The 19,824-nt window shown below is 46.9% G+C and overlaps 1 protein-coding gene across 12 annotated transcripts in view; it reads right to left on the reverse strand.

Annotated features, from left to right (window-relative positions):
* Positions 1–19,824, reverse strand: part of KALRN (kalirin RhoGEF kinase) — a 653,035-nt gene that overhangs the window by 49,208 nt on the left and 584,003 nt on the right. For all 12 annotated transcript variants that reach the window (XM_049710431.1, XM_049710430.1, XM_049710429.1 and 9 more), the window contains 9 exons: positions 13,365–13,495; positions 8,842–8,908; positions 6,883–6,986; positions 6,632–6,701; positions 6,223–6,309; positions 5,293–5,385; positions 4,487–4,537; positions 3,538–3,615; positions 35–220 (listed from right to left, as the gene is read on the reverse strand). In XM_049710431.1, the coding sequence (XP_049566388.1) occupies positions 35–220; positions 3,538–3,615; positions 4,487–4,537; positions 5,293–5,385; positions 6,223–6,309; positions 6,632–6,701; positions 6,883–6,986; positions 8,842–8,908; positions 13,365–13,495 (867 nt within the window). The remainder of the gene's footprint in view (positions 1–34; positions 221–3,537; positions 3,616–4,486; positions 4,538–5,292; positions 5,386–6,222; positions 6,310–6,631; positions 6,702–6,882; positions 6,987–8,841; positions 8,909–13,364; positions 13,496–19,824) is intronic.

Raw genomic sequence — 19,824 nt, forward strand, 5'->3', positions numbered from 1 at the left:
CTTTGCCCCTTCTCATCCCCACCTGGATCCTTACCTTGATGCTCCTTTTGAACATGTAGCCTGGGGTGAGGGATCCCTTCCTGAGCAGTTCACTGAAGATGACGATTTGCTCAAAGAGGAACACACGCCTCTCCTTGGTCCGCGACTGCATGCCGGCATCCAGCTCAATCACGTAGAATGTATCCTGCTGCAGCAGCTTGCCCTGAGCGGTCAGGGTGCCCTGACGGAAAGAAGGACTGCGGTGAAGTAAGTGAGAGACAGGGAGATGACCACAACCCTCTAGGTCACAGAACCTCCCTCTGTGGGGACATGGACAACAGACCTGACAGCAAAAGCCTCAGGCTCTAGTAAGAGACTGAATCAGGGCCCACCCAGACATCGAGGGCAGACTGTGGCCACCTTCCCGTTCACACAGGGCCCTGGAGGGAAGGGAAAGGAAGCTACGGAACCACTAAGAAGCAGTTCCAGGAAAACACCAGAAGGAAGGTAAAATTATTAGCTAAAAAGATGTTTGGGAATTATGCTGGCCCCTCTTGTTTTTTTATTAAAAGGAGAACAGAAAGTAGATGATGCTGGAGCTGGAAGTGGCCTTTCTGTCTTCGGAGCTCTGAGAGGTGTGCCTGCCTGGCCCTTGCAGCCAGGACCTGGGGTGCTAGCCATGAACCTAGAACCAACCTGGGGCCAAGGGAAGTGATGGAGGCCGGACCACAAAAAGAAATCAGATGAGTCAGGCTCCTCTCTTCTATTATTTCAGGATGGGGAAATTCTGAGGTCTTAGTCTCCTGCTCCAGATCAGCAGGTATAGTTGAGATACTATTGACAGGTGTCTATATTTCAATGCCTCCAGTTGCCAGATCACTTGACACTCAGGGTAGGAGGTGGAGCCTATCTGGTTCGCCAGTTCTAACCAGATTTTCAGAAACACTGTCACATCTTCAAAGGGAATATGGCCTAACCCGGCAAGTCTTCACGGATGCTATTGCTTTTTCTACTGTTCTGCAACAAGAAGACACTGGCATCTGAGATAGTGGCCAGAGGGCCTCCTCTGAACTGTACTTTCAGGTGACAACTTTTGCCCTTTAGCGCAAATGTGGGCTATTTTCTGTATGTGACGCCTTGTCCCAAACATTACCCAACACACAGGTCATTTTCCTTTCATGTTCCTGAGAAACGCCTGCCCTCTGCTTGGATGTGGTTCCTTACTGTCCAGGTCAGCAGCCAAACAGGCTCATCTCTACCCTGGTCCAAAGTTAATATTAAGCCAGTGACCAGCCCTAAAAGCTCTATTAATATTACATAAGAGCCTGACCCATGAGTTATAGCCCTGTCAATGCCAAAGGGAAAGCTAGAGGATTTAAAAGGGAGAGAATCTAAGGGAAGGGGCTAACTTCTCCCTGACCCAAAGCCACGGACTTCAGAAGGAATGGAAGTACGTTCACGGTCCTTCCCAATTAGCTGAAGGAATGCAAAGCATATTCTCTAGGGCTTGATGAAAAAAGGAGATGGTGGTGCTTGATTTAAAAGAGAAAATAATTCCACCCTCCTGTGTGTGGCCTTCTGTGGACACACGACCATGCACAACACAGTTCCTGTGAAGTCTGACTTGGGTGAGAAGGTACATCAGATGCTGCTCCTCCTGTCAGTGGCCAGTTCCTCCAGAGACCAAGAGAAAGCCAAGTCAGACTCCTGCTCAGAAAAACACAGGGACATCAAGGATGAAGAGCAAAAGGAATTACTTTTGTTCAGAATAGGCTCAGAGCTGGCATAATTCCAAGGGAACAGCTACAGTGTCATCTAGCATGACTAAAGAAACACTGTGTGAGAACTCGGGGTGAATTTCTGCTGCATGACCCTGCTTCTCCAATGCCTCATGCCTACTGTGGAGAACAAGAACCTGTGAAAAAACGAACAGCAGAAAGGACCCTCCACATAGTTCCCGGTCACAACAAATCAATGGAAATCAGACAGGGACACCAGGATGGGCGGCAAGGGCAAAAAGGACAGAAGCATTTGGCTCAAGACCATCATGAATCCAACTCATTAACCCAAACCTGAATACAGCATTTCCTAACTTTACTTGTATACCAGTCTGCCTTATGTCTATTTTATTCTAGTTTAGCCAGAGGAAAAAAATGAATAATGAAATCTTGCAGGATTACTAGGAAACAGGATTAGAAGATCCACATCTTTCTCTAAGGGGCTCAACAACTAAGCACCAGTCAATAGCTGCATCAGTTCCAGTTTTATCGTATTAATATTTAAAACAGATTATGTTTAGTTAGAAGTGTGGATATAAATTAATAACAGCCACTTATTAAGTTTAAACCAGGAAAGTCAATTTGCTCTTCTAAGGTTCACTGTTATGGGTTGAATTGAATCCCCTCTCCAATTTGGATGTTGAAGTCTTAACCCCCAGCACCTCAGAATGTGACCTTATCAAAAGACAGAGCCTTTACAAAGGGAATCAAGTTAAAGAGAGGTCATTATGGTGAGCCTTAATCAAACATGATCGGTGTCTTTATAAAAAGGGGAAATTTGAACACAGAGATATGTACAGAAGGAAGGCGATGTGAAAATACAGGAAGAATGCCATGTGAACATGAAGACGGCCATCTATAAGCCAAGGAGGGAGGCCTGGACAGACCCTTTCCTCACAGCACTCAGAAGGAACCACCCTTGCCTACACTTTGATCTCGGACTTCTAACTTCTGGAAATGTGAGATGATAACATTTCTGTTGTCCAAGCCACCCAGTCCGTGGTACTTTGTTATGGCAGCCCTAGCACACTAGCATATTTGTTGAAATCCAAACCCTGCGTACGTCTAGCTGTTTCTCCCAAGACTTGATTCTTCTTGTCAAAGAACAGCACTGTGATGTTTTAGAGCTTTAAACATTCATTTAGCTAAAAAGCCAGCCACTATGTAGACCCGTTTACTAGAACCACCCTCTCCCAAAAACAGTGTTCCATTTTCCCTCTGGTTCTGCTCTCATCACGTAGTCCTGTTCTCCCTCACATTCCCGGCATTTCTCAAGCAAGCAAGAAAAGGGAAGGGGTCATCGGCACGTCCATAGCTATAAAGAATCTGGGGTCTTTCCAAGCCCCTTGCAATCCTGACTGCAGCTTGGTCGACTTCCTCTGGCTGCCCTATCACTGGAGGTCCCAAACAGGTGCACCTTCCAGGCCTGTGATCCGGAGGGGCCTGGGCACAAGGGCAAACGTGGTGAGTGAGAGAGGCAGAGAACACGCGCACAGGACTTCAAAGGGAAGCCTGGGCTCCTGCTGCCCTGAAGGGAGAGGGCTAAGCCTTCTTTTTTTTTCTTTGCAGTACGCCGGCCTCTCACTGCTGTGGCCTCTCCCGTTGCGGAGCACAGGCTCCGGACGCGCAGGCTCAGCGGCCATGGCTCACGGGCCCAGCTGCTCCGCGGCACGTGGCATCTTCCCGGACCGGGGCACGAACCCGTGTCCCCTGCATCGGCAGGCGGACTCTCAACCACTGCGCCACCAGGGAAGCCCAAGAAGCCTTCTTAAGGGCTCACCTCAAAGCCCTGCAGGCGCCCCAGATTCATCATGTCGTTGCAGCGTTTTGGAACAAGGCACATTAACTCCACTGCTTTCTGTGGGAAAGAACAACAGCAGTCAGGGCGGGGAGCAGCAGTGGGGAAGGGGGCTCGGCGGTTCCATGCTGGAAGCCAGGGGCCTCCTGGGGGCTCCCTGATCCTAGGAAAGGACACTGGTCCCTGCTGTCCACTTCAGAGGAGGGAGGGCTTTCCTGTTCTAAGCTGGGGGCTGTTGGTCATCCGTGCAGGGGCTCCACGTGAATCAGCGAGCACACGTGGGGAGGATGCTACCAGCCCATCCTTTTCCGAACCTTCCCACTTCCGTTTATCCATTTGCTTTCCTTCTTGCATTTTCTTTTTTCTCTTTGTTGCTCCCCGGCTGCCGAAGCAACAGCTTAGCCTCGCTTGTGAAATACTAGAGGTTTTAACCTAAAATAACCTGCCAGAATGGTCTGTAACCTCCCTGGCTTAAAATAATCCCCATGGTGACATTGTCTCTAAGGACTTCACTTAGGGAGTAATCCTCGGGGACGGGGGAGGGAGTGAAAATGGAATAATTTCTATGTCAGCCTCAAACAGTACCTGGATTCATGGATAAAGCTGCACGATGAAACACCCAATCTCTGCAGGATGTTAGAGGGTTAAAATACCACCCTTTCGCACCACATGTCACTGGGAGCTACGAGGAGAACACGAGCAGGGCTAAGCTCTGGTCTGGCCCTGGACCGGATTCTCAAAAAACGTTCAACGTGCTCCTTAATACTCGCCACTACACCTCCTGCCGGGCAGCTGTTTGCAAGGGGCTCTTTGCTGTCTGAGAGGAGCCAGCCTGGACTCCCCATCCTCCAGGGCCAATCTTTCCCCTTTAGGGGCAGACATCCAATAACTGTCCCATAAGAGCCACCAGCATTACAAGCAGAAAACTCACCTCGATATCAGAACACTCCAAACCAGCCTTCTCGCTGTATCTCAGGAAGTCCTAGCAAGTGGGGGAAGCAGGGAGAGTGAAACCAGTTAGGAAAAGAAGGCCCTATAAAAAACGTAGCATCGTAAAAACCAAGATGACATCCAGGAGACTTTCCTTCCCCACAGAGATGGCAACGCTTTGTAGTCGCTGAGATATGAAGCTGGGAGTCATGGTGGATGTAATCACACAGAGAAAACCCCCGGAATATTCAAAGATTCAGAGCTATGGGAAAAGGGCGGCAGGGGTGAAGGGGAGAGAAAGTGTGTGAATAGGGACAAAAGGGGAATGATGACAAGGAGGAAAGGGACAAAGGACTGTCAAATCTCTCATTTGCTTCATATTTCTGTAAGACAAGTCAAACTACATGATTTTAAAAAGTAAAAAAATGATCAAATTTTAGGTTTTACTCATCTAGGGTTCCTAGGGCTTTGCCCTTCCTTTTCTTTCTCTGTGTGTTCTACTCTGATTTTATGCTCTTATTATTTTTTAGTTTTTAAAGGTACCAAGCCAGTCAGTGATGGCAACAACGTAAGAAAGTGATTTGGAAAAAAGAAAATCAAATAACCACCAACCTTAAGGAAGGAACAACAGGCATGCAATTTATGCAGGGGCAAAGCTGACACAAATAACGAGCCGGTAAAAGGTAAAAACCCACACATGCCCCCAACTAGTGTGGTGGAGACAGAACCTCGAGCTGACCTGCTCCCTAACTCAGAGCCTGATGAAGACCCTGCTCTGGCCCTGGGCGGGGCTCACAGCCCTCTTACCTTGAGGAGCAGCTGATACTTTGTGATTCTCTGAATGGGCTTGATAAGGAAGTCGCTAAGTGTCAGCCTTTCATTTATCTCCTGTTTCACCTCCTGGAACACAAGGGAGCTACATCAGGGGAAAAGGAACCAAAGGATTGGGGTGCTCTGGACAGGGGTTCAAAGGCAAGGATGGCAGGTCTTCATGTTTGCCAATAAAGGTTTAGAATCTTCAAACCACGCAACGGGTAGAATTGCCTACACAATAGCTCATTTCGTTATTAACGACAAAGCACATCTCACCATCACCTTCTTACCTATCAAGCTCTGTCGCACCCAGTCCCAGGGACAAGCTGGCATGGGTGTTCTGTTCTCTCTCCCACTCCACGGCCAAGTCAGAAATGAAGGGCTTCCCCTGGGACACCACAAGCCTAAGGGCTGGGCCCTCAACTCAGATCTGCAAACACTCAGGCAAGGGCTCTTTCCAGGTGATGGTGTTGGCTCTCCTCCAGCACAATAAACACCTCCAGGGTGGGGCAGCACACACACTTTGAGGTGCTTGCCGGGCCTCGGGGAACGGGAGCAGAGGCTACGCACAAGGTGCTGTGAGCCCCTTGTTGAGGGTCCTCAGCAAGCAGCCTCCAGGGCCCGGTGAGGAAGAGCGTGGGCGCAGTGGGCTCCGGGGTCACGGAAGGGGGACCGGAGCTTCTGCAGCGGGCTCTGCGTTACAGAGTCGTTCTGTCAACGGGGGCTCTAGAAGAGGAGAGGAGCTAACGAGAACTTAGCCAAGAAGCTAACCGCTCTGTTGAGGCAGCCCTCCCTGTCCTGAGGGATGGACAGTGCCGTGAGGGGGCCACGCGCGGACGGATGACGGCCGATGTTTGTGAATGGGGTGGTCCCGGCCTGAGCGTCTTGCCCACACTGTGGTTCAGCCAGGCCCGAGCAGCTTACCTCAAAGTAGGCGTCGTACTCAGCGACGATGTACTCGGAGCGCGGCTTATTCTGGCAGTACCACACGTAGATGTGCAGCTTCCGCTCCTGCAAAGGCAGAGGGAAAGGCGCTCAGGCAGCTGTGCCTCGCGCTCCATCTCGGAGTGCTAAGCTGGTCTAGGGGCGGAGAGACAAAGGACAAAGATGTGGCCCATGTTCTGGGGCCGCACCAAGGAGGCTAAATATCAAGGACAGAGGAGAAAAACACAGTGGGCAAGAGCCCATCTTCCAAACTGCCAGGAAAGAGAGAAAAAACCCCAACAGCTCAGAGAGGGATGAGAAGGGAGAGCAGAGGAGGGAAGGGACAGTAAAATGCATGCAAATGCGCATGGTGGGAGGGGGCGCGGAGGGGCCGCAGGGCAACACTCACATATTTAATAAAGAGCTGTGCCAGTCTGTCTTGCTCCTGGATACATTTTTCCAGTTCACCCAGGAAAACACTATAAAAGGATGGAGAGAAGAGAAGGAAGGCACATTCTTCAGAACTGTATCATTTCTCAGTGGTGAGATGAATGACACAAGACTCTCCCCAGACCCCATCCCTAAGGTCAGACACAGGGGGAGGACAGGAGAGTCCTGGATTCCAAGACCCCCTGATCCTCAGGGCAACGTAGCACTTACTCCTTATGCCAATCATAAATCTGGTGAATATTTCCAAACACGATTTTATCCTTTCCTCGCATGTCCTCAGGGACACCCTTTTCTTCTATTCTCTTCATGAAGCCCTGCGGGGCGGAGGCAACAGTGAGTAAAGCGTTTTCACGAGGAGGCTTTCTGGGCCGAGCCCCACCCTGCAGCCCCGTGGAAGCCCCCAATGCGTGTGAGGAGGCGGCCAAGGGCTTCTGTGGTTTCTCCGCACTCAACCAGGACTTCACCCTTGTGCAGAGGGACAGACAAAACTTCTGTGAAGTTCTGGGTCCCTTTCTTTGTCTCCAGCCCTCGTAAGAAAGCAGGACAAAGAAGAAACAGTTGCCTGTTCTTCTCCCATCTCCCAATCCAATTAATTACGTCTTTAAAGGCTTAAAACTAGATGTGTTTGACCTAGAAATAAGTCTTAATAGGTGAATACTTTCGATTCTGTAAAGTGCTATCATATAGAATCTTATCTCAGTTTTAAAATCAGGTTCTGAGGTTGTACCAGCATTTATCCCCATCGAAAGATGAGAAAGCCAGTGCATGGGGAATTATGTGATTTGTCTAAGTCACACCACTGCTGTCTGACTTCCCTGGACCTCAGTCTGCAGATTCCCAAGCCTTCCACTTCCAGGCTGGACTGCTTATGGAGGCTGCTACAACTCTAGCTGCCCCCATCCCACCTTGGAACAGAGGATAACCTTCCCCAAGTTAGAATTCAAGTCTTCTATCTGCCAGGTTAGTCTGTGTATCCAAGGTTCAGGACAGGTAAATACGAACCCCTAAATCAGCAGACTGCATAGGATGGGGGCTTACAGACCCAGTGTAAGGAACCAGCAGGTGATTCAGATATCAGGCATTCACTTTTTAGACTTCACATCCTGTCGTTTAAGATGATTAACAGCAGGGCTCTAAGGCATCTAAATTATCCATTTAGTTTCTTAGACTTTTTCCTCCAAGTGTCTAAATCCCCCTAAAGTAAACCCCTGTGGAGAGAGCTGTTTTATTTACTATCAAGTTGACTTTTAACTGTGGACCTGCCAATCTCGCCTTATTGGTGGTTTTTTCTTTGTCCTCTTGGTAGCAAACTAGGGAAACACAGAAGCCCCAAGGTTTCACTAAGAGTGACCTGCTTGACTTGCTTAGTGCCCATGGTGGCTCATAACTGTGAAGAATATGTCTGTATATTCTTATATTTATGGTTATATATATATATATTTATTTATTTATAACTAGTATATATATTGGTTAGATACCAATGAAAAGCTCTGGAGACAATAACTTGGTCACCTAAAACAAGGTGAAATGGATTCAGGTCTAACTAAGAGGCTGCAACATTTGGGGCCCTACCCTCCTCTAAATCTCTTATAATATTTCAAGGGGAAAAGAAAAAAACTTACCTACATATTCTATTTGATCTACTACCATTTTTAGTTTCATCTCTACAAATACCCCGGGAGAGTAAAATGCATACTGTCAAGTTAAATCACCATGGGGCCAGGACTTCCCTGGTGGCACAGTGGTTAAGAATCCTCCTGCCAATGCAGGGGACATGGGTTCAATCCCTGGTCCAGGAAGATCCCACATGCCGCGGAGCAACTAAGCCCGTGTGCCACAACTACTGAGCCTGTGCTCTGGAGCCCACAAGCCACAACTACCGAGCCCACAAGCCACAACTACTGAAGCCCGCGCGCCTAGAGCCCGTGCTCTACAACAAGAGAAGCCACCACAATGAGAAGCCCGCGCACCGCAACGAAGAGCAGCCCCCGCTCGCCGCAACTAGAGAAAGCCCGCGCGCAGCAACGAAGACCCAATGCAGCCAAAAAGTAAATAAAAATAAATAAATTAAAAAATAAACAAAACAAAACAGAAAACCACGGGGCCCAGGTAGGGTCCAATATGCCACTGGCTGGGTGACCACAGACCCGCCCTGAGCCATGTACTCACCTCTACCACAATCCCCAGATCCTTCACATAGTCTTTCTCTGTCTGTACCAGTTCATTCAGGACAAACCTGAGCAGGAGATTAAGAACAGTGAGGGTTCCTCTTCACTGTGAAGCAAGAAATCTTCACACTGAAGTTCACAGGAAAGTTACTTTGGCGTCTCTATGACAAGACCACCCAAACCCACGCTGGGCACCCTGGGGGAGGTGCTGGCTGGTGCCCTCTGGATGAGAGGCCCCCGCTGCTCAGGAGCTGAGGGCAGCGGGGCTGAGAAGGCTTTCCCAGATGGCAGCAACAGCCAGAAGAACAATGCTCACAACCCAGCATCTGTCTTCCTATTCCTTATGCTTCCTCCTCCCTCACCTACAACTGAATAGCTGTACAGACACAAGGTAGAAGGAATAACAGTCACTCGGGCAAAACTGAGTTATGAAAGCTTCGAAGCCAAGGGATCAGCAGGAGGCTTTTCCTCCTTCGTGTCAGCTCTGTTCTTTGCTTAACAAGAAGAGAAAGACATCTGTCTGATAAGCAACCTTTGGGCCTCAGAGACACTGTCATCAAGTGAAGTGTTTGAGATACAGAAGCTACAATTATTCAGATAGGCGTCCATGGAAACTGGCCTGCAAAAATCCCCCGTCCAGGCCAGAAAGATTCCCTAATCACCCCTTTCAGTATGGCCACATCCCCATCCCCACCCGATGTGGGATTTAATCACTACGAGGACATTTACTTTCTTGGTTTCTTTCTTGTTAATGATTTCTTCCTCTTAGAACATTTGCTTTTGTGCCAGTTGCTTCATCTGGCTTTCCTCAAGCTTATGAGAAGGTAAGTATTATAAGCCCTGGTTTATGCAGATGGAAATACTGAGGCAGTATCGCCCAAGATGACAATGTGAGAAGCAGAGCTGGGATTTGAACCCAGTTGTACAAGAGTCCAAAGACTCTGCTCTTTCACTGTCGCCCGCTGCCTGGTTAAACGACTCAGACTGGCTCTCTGGAGTCCCTGAGGCGTCAAACCCAAACACTTCTTTTTTCCTGTCCAGACAGTAAAGAGCTGGACATAAAACACGTATGGCTGTGCACAGGGGCAGCGTAGGTGTACGCAGCTTAATGGAGTCTGATTTGTATTATCTAAGTTTGAAAGAGTTTAGCCTGGAGCCATACAACTGCATTTTTGACCCGAGTGGCAGAGGGGGTCAAGTTCTAGGATGTCAAAGAAGGGCCCCAGCCCAACGGTAGTAGCCGTTCTGAACCCAGGAAGCAATTCCTCTGAAATTCTTGTCCATACAGCACAGAGAAGCCACCGAATCCCCGGGCCTAGAGCCTCAGGGCGATGGGGAACACAGGCTTCTTTATCAGCATGCCCAGCACTTCCAACCAGCTCCCTCTCTCTGATACACACAATTATGTGTTTCAGGCCACAGGAAGGAACTGGCAACGCCAAATAAAAGCATTTACATGTATCTTTAGCATGGTCTGAGTTACCACTTGGAAGAAGGTGGTAGAAGAAAAACCACAGGAAAGTTAGAGTGGGAATTTGGGGCTAGAAGGGCCTTCTGGAGATGAAGTCCAGCTCTCTGCCTCTGGGTGGTATTTCTGTGCTAAGCTACCTGCTGACATTGAAGGGTGTCCTGGGCTTTCCAGCCTCTAGGGAAGAGGATTAGACTAGGTGCTGCCAGTGGACCTAGCATCTCCTCCCTTGAAGAGCTGATGAAAAACACTTGGAGAGATAATGACACATTAAAAGACATTCTGAAAAGGTACATAAAAGATTTATGCTACATGCATCTCAAGGCAGTACACAATCAATTGTCAAATAAACTGAACTGACAATAAAGCAATTTTTTTCATGTTCAGTTCTTATGAGTAAAGGTTATTTACAAAGTAAATGTTATTCTTTGGTCCAACTAAACTTCTTCCAGCTACAGGTCAGACCTACTTCTGACGTCTATCCTTCACAATGGTAGGGAATGGCTGGTCTTCCACAGAAAAATCTCTTACAGCCTTTGCACTGGCTGTTGCCTGTGTTGAGAATACGTTTCCTCCATGGCTAAAGGCTAGTTCCTTACCTGCTTCTGGTCTTTGCGCAGACAGCTTTGGTCAGAACCATTTAAAGCCGCAACGTGGCCTCACCCATACTCCCGATCTCCCTTACTATTTTTTCTTTTCTTCCAGCTTCTAACATACTACATGATTTATTTTAAATTTTGTTTATTGTATGATTTCTCCCATTAGAATGTAAACGTGTCACGAGAGCATGGACTTTTCTTTTGTTGTTATTGTTTGTTTTATTCACTGCTGTGTACGCCAAGCACTTGGTACATAACAGGTGCTCAACAAATATTTGTTGAATAAATGAGTGGCTGAAACTTGAAGACAATTAAGTCCATTCTTGGCTTTTTTCTTCTCCTGGACAAATAACTGTCTGTTTACATCTTCTCTCCATGGAGCTCTCATTAAACCGTTTGAGGGCTTACCGGATTGAGTCTCAATTCTCTATCCCCCCCAGCCTCCAGCTTCACATCCTCTCTTTCATCGTGACCATAAAGTATAGCAGAATAAGGACAATATACAGTAAAAGGAGTGACTCATTCTAATGCCTGGATTTTTGGGACACTGCAGGATGTGAAAATATGTGGAGGAGGGTGAGAGAGTGAGAAGAGGGGGAAGAAATGAATGAATTGGGTAAAAGAAGCAACAAACCTTTGCCTGTTGGAGCAAAATTAGACAATATCATGTCTGGAAGCAAGACAATGACTTAAATGACTGTTCATAGGCCCTATTACAAGAGTAGAGATAAGCTTTGCCAAGGAACACCTGTCACCTTAAAGGTTACCTCCCTAATATAAGCTTTCACCTTCCTGATATAAGTTTTGCTTTGGCTTGACAAGACTGGAACATCAGCTCCAACCCTGCCTCATCTATGTAAAAACTGAAAAGCTAAGGAGAAGCAGCTTTGTACAAGTCCTAAGAAACTTCCCTTTGGGGATGGTATTTCTTTACCTCCATTCTATTCCTGGGGTTCCCCTGAGCACCCATAAAGTTAAGGGGGTAAATATGGAACCAGAGCACTTACATGACACTTGCTCATTTCCATTAGGAGGTGACAGCCCTGCTCTGGGGCCAGGCCCTAGCTATGATGTTTCCTTGGTAACAGTTATAAATGGTCACTTCGTCTATCTGCAGGCAACAGAAGGACCTGGCCTCCTTTATTTTTGCTAATCTTCATGTCTATGACCAGGCTAAAGGAGTGACTAGTTTGGGGCAGAAGGGCAGGCTAATTAGCAACAGGGCGGGACCTTTTCCGCCTGCCTATCCCATTCTCACTGTGCTTACCATCTCTCACACATCAAGCTATGTGCAAGACTCATTAGCAGCTCTGCGTGCAACACAGAGTGAAACCCTAAACAACAAAACCGAAGTTTCGGAGGGACGGCAGTTTTGCAGTAATGGTGTTGCTATCTGCTTGACCGAATCAAGTAATAGAAGATTGACTTCACATCACGGTAGATAACTCAAACCTTGCAAAACATATGGGTTCTTGTGAAATGGACTGCCAATGTGAATTGTATTTACCCCTAACCATTCTAAAGAGGTTCTCTTGGAACTCAGCCCACAGTGACATAAGTCAGACAGAGAAAGACAAATATTGTATGATATCACTTGTATGTGGAATCTAAAAAATAAAAAAAACTAGTGAATATAACAAAAAGGAAACAGACTCACAGATATAGAGAACAAACTAGTGGTTACCAGTGGGGAGAGGGAAGGGGGAGGGGCAAGATAGTAGTAGGGGATTAAGAAGTACAAACTATTATGTGTAAAATAAATAAGCAAGGATATATTGTATAGCACAGGGAAATATAGCCAATATTTTATAATAACTATAAATGAAGTATAACGTTTAAAGTTTGTGAATCACTATGTTGTACACCTGTAACTTACGTAATATTGTACATCAACTGTATCTCAATTAAAAAAAATTGGGCTAACAAAACCCCCCCAAAAAACATATATTACTCTATAAAAAATTTTTTTTAAATAAATAAAACCGCTGGAGAAGGGGTGGAGCTAGAACCCAGCATGGTAGCCCAACAGCTCCCTTTTCCTATACGTTACTTTCCTACATGTGGGGAAACGTTTCCTCAGATGAAACTCCATCAGACTTTCTAACATGGAGTCTTTGATATGGAGCCACAGTAATGGTCCCATAGTTCCCTGACCTTTGTTGTTTTGTTTTTTTATCAGCATGTTTTAAATTTCTAACAGACTTGGTTATAACCACACCGTCAGTAATAGCCCTTATCTTACAGAAAATATTTCAGCTGAAAATCCTTAAAGTCAGTGCCAAATAGCTCGTTGTTGATCAAGGTCACACTGTATAGACCGGTCACCTTTACTTAGAACGAATGGCGCCAATGGAAACACAGTGTGGGGAATCCTTAATTCTCCCCAAACTGCACAGGACCCCGTCCCCTGTCCATTGCACACACGTGCACCAGGCTGGAGTCTGGGGAAGCACTTACATCCTGCCTCTCAGGGCCTTGGCTTTCTGTTCTTCTTCCAGGTTTCTAGGAGGTGTGGGTGGGGTCATGCCCTCATTCAGGCAGCCTGTGGGGTCTTTCAAGCTCCCCCGGTACGAGCCTCCTTCCAGACTCTGAAAAGAGAAGAATGAACAGCCTTAGAGAAGTGAACGTGGGAAAGTGGTCTGGAAGTCCTTGTGCCCCCCCAGCCTAGCCACAGCCAACTTGGTGGATTACTAACCAAGGCTGTCCTCACTGAACTTCAGTGAGGCACCAGGAGGCCAGAGACTCCCATCTTCCTGCAGCAGGGAGCCCAGAGCTGCCACCTTCTCAGGCAATTAGGATGTACTTGGGTGTCAGGGGCCGCCAATTTCCCGAACATAATGAACACCGTCAAAGTGATTGATCTCTGGGTAAGAGCTCCAGAGGTAAAGCTAATCGTCGCAATTCTACACCAAACAAGCAATGAGGAAAGAAAATCCTCACTCGTAGGACCACCAAATGTGAACTGACAAGGGGAGGGCAGTGATAGGAGAATTTGTTCAGTAAAATCATGTTTGTTAAATCAGCTACGATTTTCTTTGAAGAGGCCAATGAGATGTAGACAAGAAGAGGTAAACAGACTTAGCCTTTTCTAAAAACATCTTTGCTAAGGCTATTTACCAAGGGCTTTCTTTCATTTATTAATCCCTTTCATCTCTTTTAATTAAGGTGCTGCAGGACAAAGAAACAAGTTAAAGGGGCACTTCCCTGGTGGCGCAGTGGTTAAGAATCCGCCTGCCAATGCAGGGGACACGGGTTTGAGCCCTGGGCTGGGAAGATGCCACATGCTGCGGAGCAACTAAGCTCACATGCCACAACTACTGAGCCTGCGCTCTAGAGCCTGTGAGCCACAACTGGTGAGCCTGCACGCCACGACTACTGAAGCCCATGCGCTCTAGGACCTGTGCTTCACAACAAGAGAAGCCACCGTAATGAGAAGCCCGCGCACAGCAAGGAAGAGTAGCCCCGGCTCGCCACAACTAGAGAAAGCCCGCGTGCCGCAACAAAGACCCAATGTACCCAAAAATAAATAAATAAAATAAATAAATTTTAAAATAAAAAAGAAAGAAAAGAAACAAGTTAAAGGGATTAATATGTTACTCTCGAAAGAGCTAAGGGTAAAGGATTCTAATCCTAGATCTGCCAGTCCCTGGATGATTTTAAGGGAGACAGATAAAATTGTTCCATGCTTCAGTTTTTCTCCATTTTCAAGTTGGGTCTCTCCTTTCTACAGATTTTTAAGGAAAAGTCAGAGACAATAGGTGTACAACCCCTTGAAAAATTTAAAATGCTCTACAGTGGTGGGTTTCCCCCACTGCCCCCCATGGATGGAAGTATTAACAATAAGGATGCTAAAAGATGGGGTCAATCTTAACATTTTTATAAGTGCTGTAGAAGAAAGAGCACGCAGCTGAGCATTTCATTGTGCAAACTGGCAGAAACCATGTGGATAAACAGTAAGACTGGAGACCAAGGTCACGGTGGGCAAATGGAAAACAAATATGGGAGAGTAATCCCAACTAGCCACACAAAACGACTGTCTCCTACAGCCACTGTTGCAGGAAAAGGAAAGGCAAACTTTAGCCGTCTTTGAAAACATCAGCCCTAAGGTTAAAGTCACAAAGATCAAGAAGTGCCCCCAGGGCTTCCCTGGTGGCGCAGTGGTTGAGAGTCCGCCTGCCGGTGCAGGGGACGCAGGTTCGTGCCCCGGTCCGGGAAGATCCCACATGCCGCGGAGCGGCTGGGCCCCGTGAGCCATGGCCGCTGAGCCTGCGCGTCTGGAGCCTGTTTTCCGCAACGGGAGAGGCCATGACAGTGAGAGGCCCGCGTACCGCAAAAAAAAAAAAAAAAAGAAGTGACCCCAAAGGTAGTAGGAACAAAAGGCTTCAGCATGGTCTTAAACAACCCACACTTGGAGTATCTGTCACAAACTCACTTAGCTGCTGTATTTCAACAGAGGCTGAATAGAGTGTAGGAAAAGCCCAGGTAAACAAAACAAAAAGCGAACGAGGTGACCAGTGGGGCCATTATATGAGAACAGGTGGGGATTATTAGAATTGGAGGCTGAAAAACTTAAAGCTGAGATGTCAACCTTCTTTCCCCCCACTCCATCCCCAAACCAAAGGCCTGTGCCAAGGGCCAAACATGAATTTGTTACCAACACTAGAAGCCAGCATTAAGAGGACAGGGTCTTCAAGCTCGAGAGAGAGAGCTGCTTTTAACTTGACATGAAGGTATCTCACAGAACAAGTGATCAACCATGGACGTTGTCATCCAGAGAAGCAGCCTAGGCTAAAAATACAGAAAGGTCAAGAAGAGTTTAGCTACATTTATGGATTCAGGATCTGTAACCAGTTATTAAGGAAATGAGTGTTTGGTGCCGAGGTTTGACAAGCCACCGGACAGACAGGCTTTCCAACGACATGTGACATGTCCCCTGGTGCCACCACCAGAGACAGGCTCCCCAGGCAGATGGACCCAGCTGGTGACTGATCCAATTACATGCCTTTTACTTCCCCTCCCACTGTCCCCACTGTCCTGTTCTAGTCTTTGTTCTGTAGCTAGCTAGCTGGCTGGCAGGGTGCTGGCTGCAAGGCGCGGGAAACAGGCTTACATCTCTGCTACAAGGCCCTTCCGTGGACCATCCCTCTTGGCGTGGTCCACTCTCAACTCTTCTACAGAATGAAGGACATCTGAGGAGTCCAAAGTGTCACACAGGGAGATATGTTCCATCTCCTCTTGCCCGCCCTATTATACGAGCAAAGAAGCCCAAGTTATCTCTGGGGAAGGACTCTCTGGGATGCAGTTGAGGAAGGCAGAGGCAGTGAGAGAGGAAGTAGAGGGAAATATAGGGTTTGGCTAAGCTGTATGTTAGCTGTCTCAAATAATGGCATTGGCTATAAATACTTATAATAATTCAAGAGTGATTCCTTCTGAGAACCTGGCTACCTGTGCTAGAGTTGGGATACGAGGTCCCAGCCAAGGGCAACTATGGGTGACCTGCAATTGTCTGTGCTGCTCCTTGGGGGACATGGGAAGTGATGGCTGGTTGATGAGCGGTGGGCTGTGCTGCCCAGGGAGGACTTCTGCCCTGTCTGGCGCTCAGGGCCACAGCAGTCTCAGCAGACAAAGGAAAAGGTGTGCAAAGGAGGAAGCAACAAATGTTGCAAATGGGTGCTCCTATAGCTGGTGCCATGTCAGGGAACAGAGATGCAAATAGGATTCAAAAAAGAAGATTAAGTATGGAGGAAGGCTACTGCCACAATAAAAATGAACACATTTCCTATCAGCTCGATCTTGGACCACATACCCAGAAAATGCCCTTCCTCTGGTCTCCTATATGCACCCTTTCCACACCCCCTGAACAGCATTTATTACACAGTGTTATGACTGATTTGTTTGTACTTAAGCAAATATTTATTGTGCTTCTACTATGTGCTGAATATTTACAAAGTGCTGGAGAAATGAAGATGGATAAGACGTGGTTGCCTGCCCACCAAAATCTAAGCTACAGTGGGCATTCTTCTAGGTAGGAGGGGTACTATGGGGAGGATGAAAAAAAGGAGCAGGCAGCTCTATGATGGGATAGGGAGGGTTGGGAAAGGCTTAATGGAAGAGGCAATGCTTGAACTGAGTACTGAGAAATGGAAAGGATTTCACTGGATACACCAATGGAAGGATGATCCAGGCAGGAGGAGCACTGTGACTAAAGGATCAAGTTGAGAAACTACACAGGGCAGCCTGGGAAGCTGAAGGCCACCTGGTATAGGTAGGATACAGAGTGTGAAGCAGGGGGAGAGGGGGATTAGCAAGTAACTGTGTGTTATGTGAGTTGGGGGGAGTGGGTACTAGGGAAAGAAGAAGTAGGGAGTGAAATAGACAACGCTGGAGAAGGATGCAGAGATCAGATCATCAGAAGCCTTGTGTGTAGCATATAATCTGCAAAAAACCCAAATCACTATGCTGAACACCTGAAACTAACACAAGATTGTAAATCAACTATATTTCAATTAAAAAAAAGAAGTAGAGACTTTACCTTCGAAGACCAATGATGGGAGAATTTTAAGCAGGAAAGTAACATGATTGGATTTAAGTTTTAGAAAGATCAGTCTTAATGCTCCTAAGAGCTTTTCATGACCTGGGAAAATGTATCTGATATGACAGTAAAAGGAAAACAGGACTTAAGTTTTATATACTCTATGATTAACTACGTTATTTTAAAAATATCTAAATTTCAACACTGACTATGTCTAGATGATGATATGATGAGATATAATTTGTGTTTAAACTCTTGTCATTTTTCCAATTTTTCCTGAATGAGCATATAATTGCTTTTATTACAGAAAAGAACTATTAAAAGTTTTTTTAAAAAGGAAAAACGAAAGAAAAGCAAGATCCCTCCAGCAGTCATGTGAAGAGACGTCAGGCTGAAATCAGGGAGGAAACGGTTGCAACAGTCCAGGCAGGAGAGGATTTTTGAGCATTGACCCTTGACTGTGAGCTCCATTAAGGAAGGTTCTGTGCTGGCAGGACTGGCACATAGTAGGACTCCGAGAATTTATTGAATGAAACTCAAAGAGTTTTATATGAAACTTTTATATGAAACCTCTCGGTCAAAGCTCATCTGATAAAACAACAGTCAGGGAGCTGACCCAGCACCACCTCCCACAACCAACCCCTTAGCTGTCCCACCCTTTTATACAAATTATAAATTATACTAATTTATACAAATTAGCATGAAATCTCTTGACAAAAAGTATTAGATCTTAGTCATTCCCAGGCAACTTGGGGGTAAGGGTAGGGAAGACATTTTATAGTAGAAAAACTGAAATCTGGATTTTCCAGGCAAATGACATTACAGGTTTGTGACTTTGGGTTAAAATTTTTTGTTGGATATCTAAGCTATTCCATTTTAACAAGCTCAGGAATCTTTTCCACAGAGGGATGCCAGAGGAACTCGGCTCCTGAAAGCATACATCTACATATTGGATATGATGGGGGGTCATTATTTCCTCCCGTCTGGACAATGAACTTCTGTTAACTCGACCTTTTACAGAGCAAGCTGATTCACCTAAAGGAGAGCAAAACACCCACAACAAATGCAGCCTTGCCCTAGTCACGTTCTGTGGCCCACAGGTTGACCTAGGGAGGTGAATGCTATCAAAGTAGGAGAACCAGAGGGCAGGAAGTCTTGCTGAAGCAGGTAGGACTAATTCTCAGGATGCCAGGCCAGCAGGCAGACTGAACAAGAGCTCGGTCCTGGCCAGTCCCTTCCCTAAAGATTTTCAGCCAAGGGTCTGCGAGTGCCGTCCTGAGCCCAGTAAACTACTGTGATGTGCCTGAGGACGGGAGCTCAGGGAGGAGGCTTTCTTTTTAGGGGCCTAAACGTTCACCTCAGGCAGGTGATGGAATCCTGGGCTGTTTAGAAACACACTAGATTCCCTTACGGCCAGGAATCTCTTGCTTCTCAAACTTGAGGAATAAAGCCAAACTACATAGATTGCTAAGCTATTACCCTGCAACGTTCACCCAACCAGGATCTACTGACTGACAAATACTGTGTCCCTGTGTTCAGGGTGTGACTACAGAAGATAAAGGATGACTGGTTCCCTTTCCCTGCTTCTTCACAATGCAAACGAGCTAAGAGCTAACATTTGTGGGATGCTCACTCATCAGTTTACAAAGTGCATTCACACCTGACTCAGTCTTCAGCATGACTCGCTTGAGATGAGATTCAGGTGGACAGAATCGTCGTTGATAAGTGAGATAAAAGAGAGGCCCAAGTAGATGAAGTAACTTGCCCAGGGCTACGCAATAAGTAGCAGGGACTGGACTAACATCTAGGTCTTCTGATTCCTTATACACTCAGCACCACCGCTGCCAGTCCCTACGTCTAGGAAAAACTTTATTAAAAATCACATGGGAAAAGCAGGGGGAGCCTTAGTCCTGGCTTAGAGTTAAAGACAATACCTTTAATACAAAACCCAGAACAAGTATTTGAGCTCTCTTTGGGGGGAGGCGGGTGGGCATGCTCTCTTGGCAAACAAAAGCACTGATTAAAGACAAAGGCTGGTAGGTGAGACCTCAGAAGTATCCATTAATGCCCAGAGGGACTCGCCAAAGGAGTTTCCGGGGGTCTTCGGGGTTTTATCTGCAGGTGAATGGGGAACCGCTGTCCTGGTTGCCTAACAGCAGCTTTCCAGCAGGAGAGATCACAACTGCTGGAGGCCACAGCCTTGGCACAGTCATGACCACGTGACCATACAGCACCAAGGGCAGCTTTGGGACTCAGGGACACAAGGGATCTTATGGCTTCTGGGTGGAGCCGGGGGGCCAAATGATTTCTTTTTTCTTTTTTTTTTTTTTTGCTGACAAAGCAAGAGACTTTATTGGAAAGGTGCACCCAGGCAGAGAGCAGCAG

Source organism: Orcinus orca, chromosome 5 (genome assembly GCF_937001465.1).
Source record: "Orcinus orca chromosome 5, mOrcOrc1.1, whole genome shotgun sequence".
NCBI lineage: Eukaryota > Metazoa > Chordata > Mammalia > Artiodactyla > Delphinidae > Orcinus > Orcinus orca.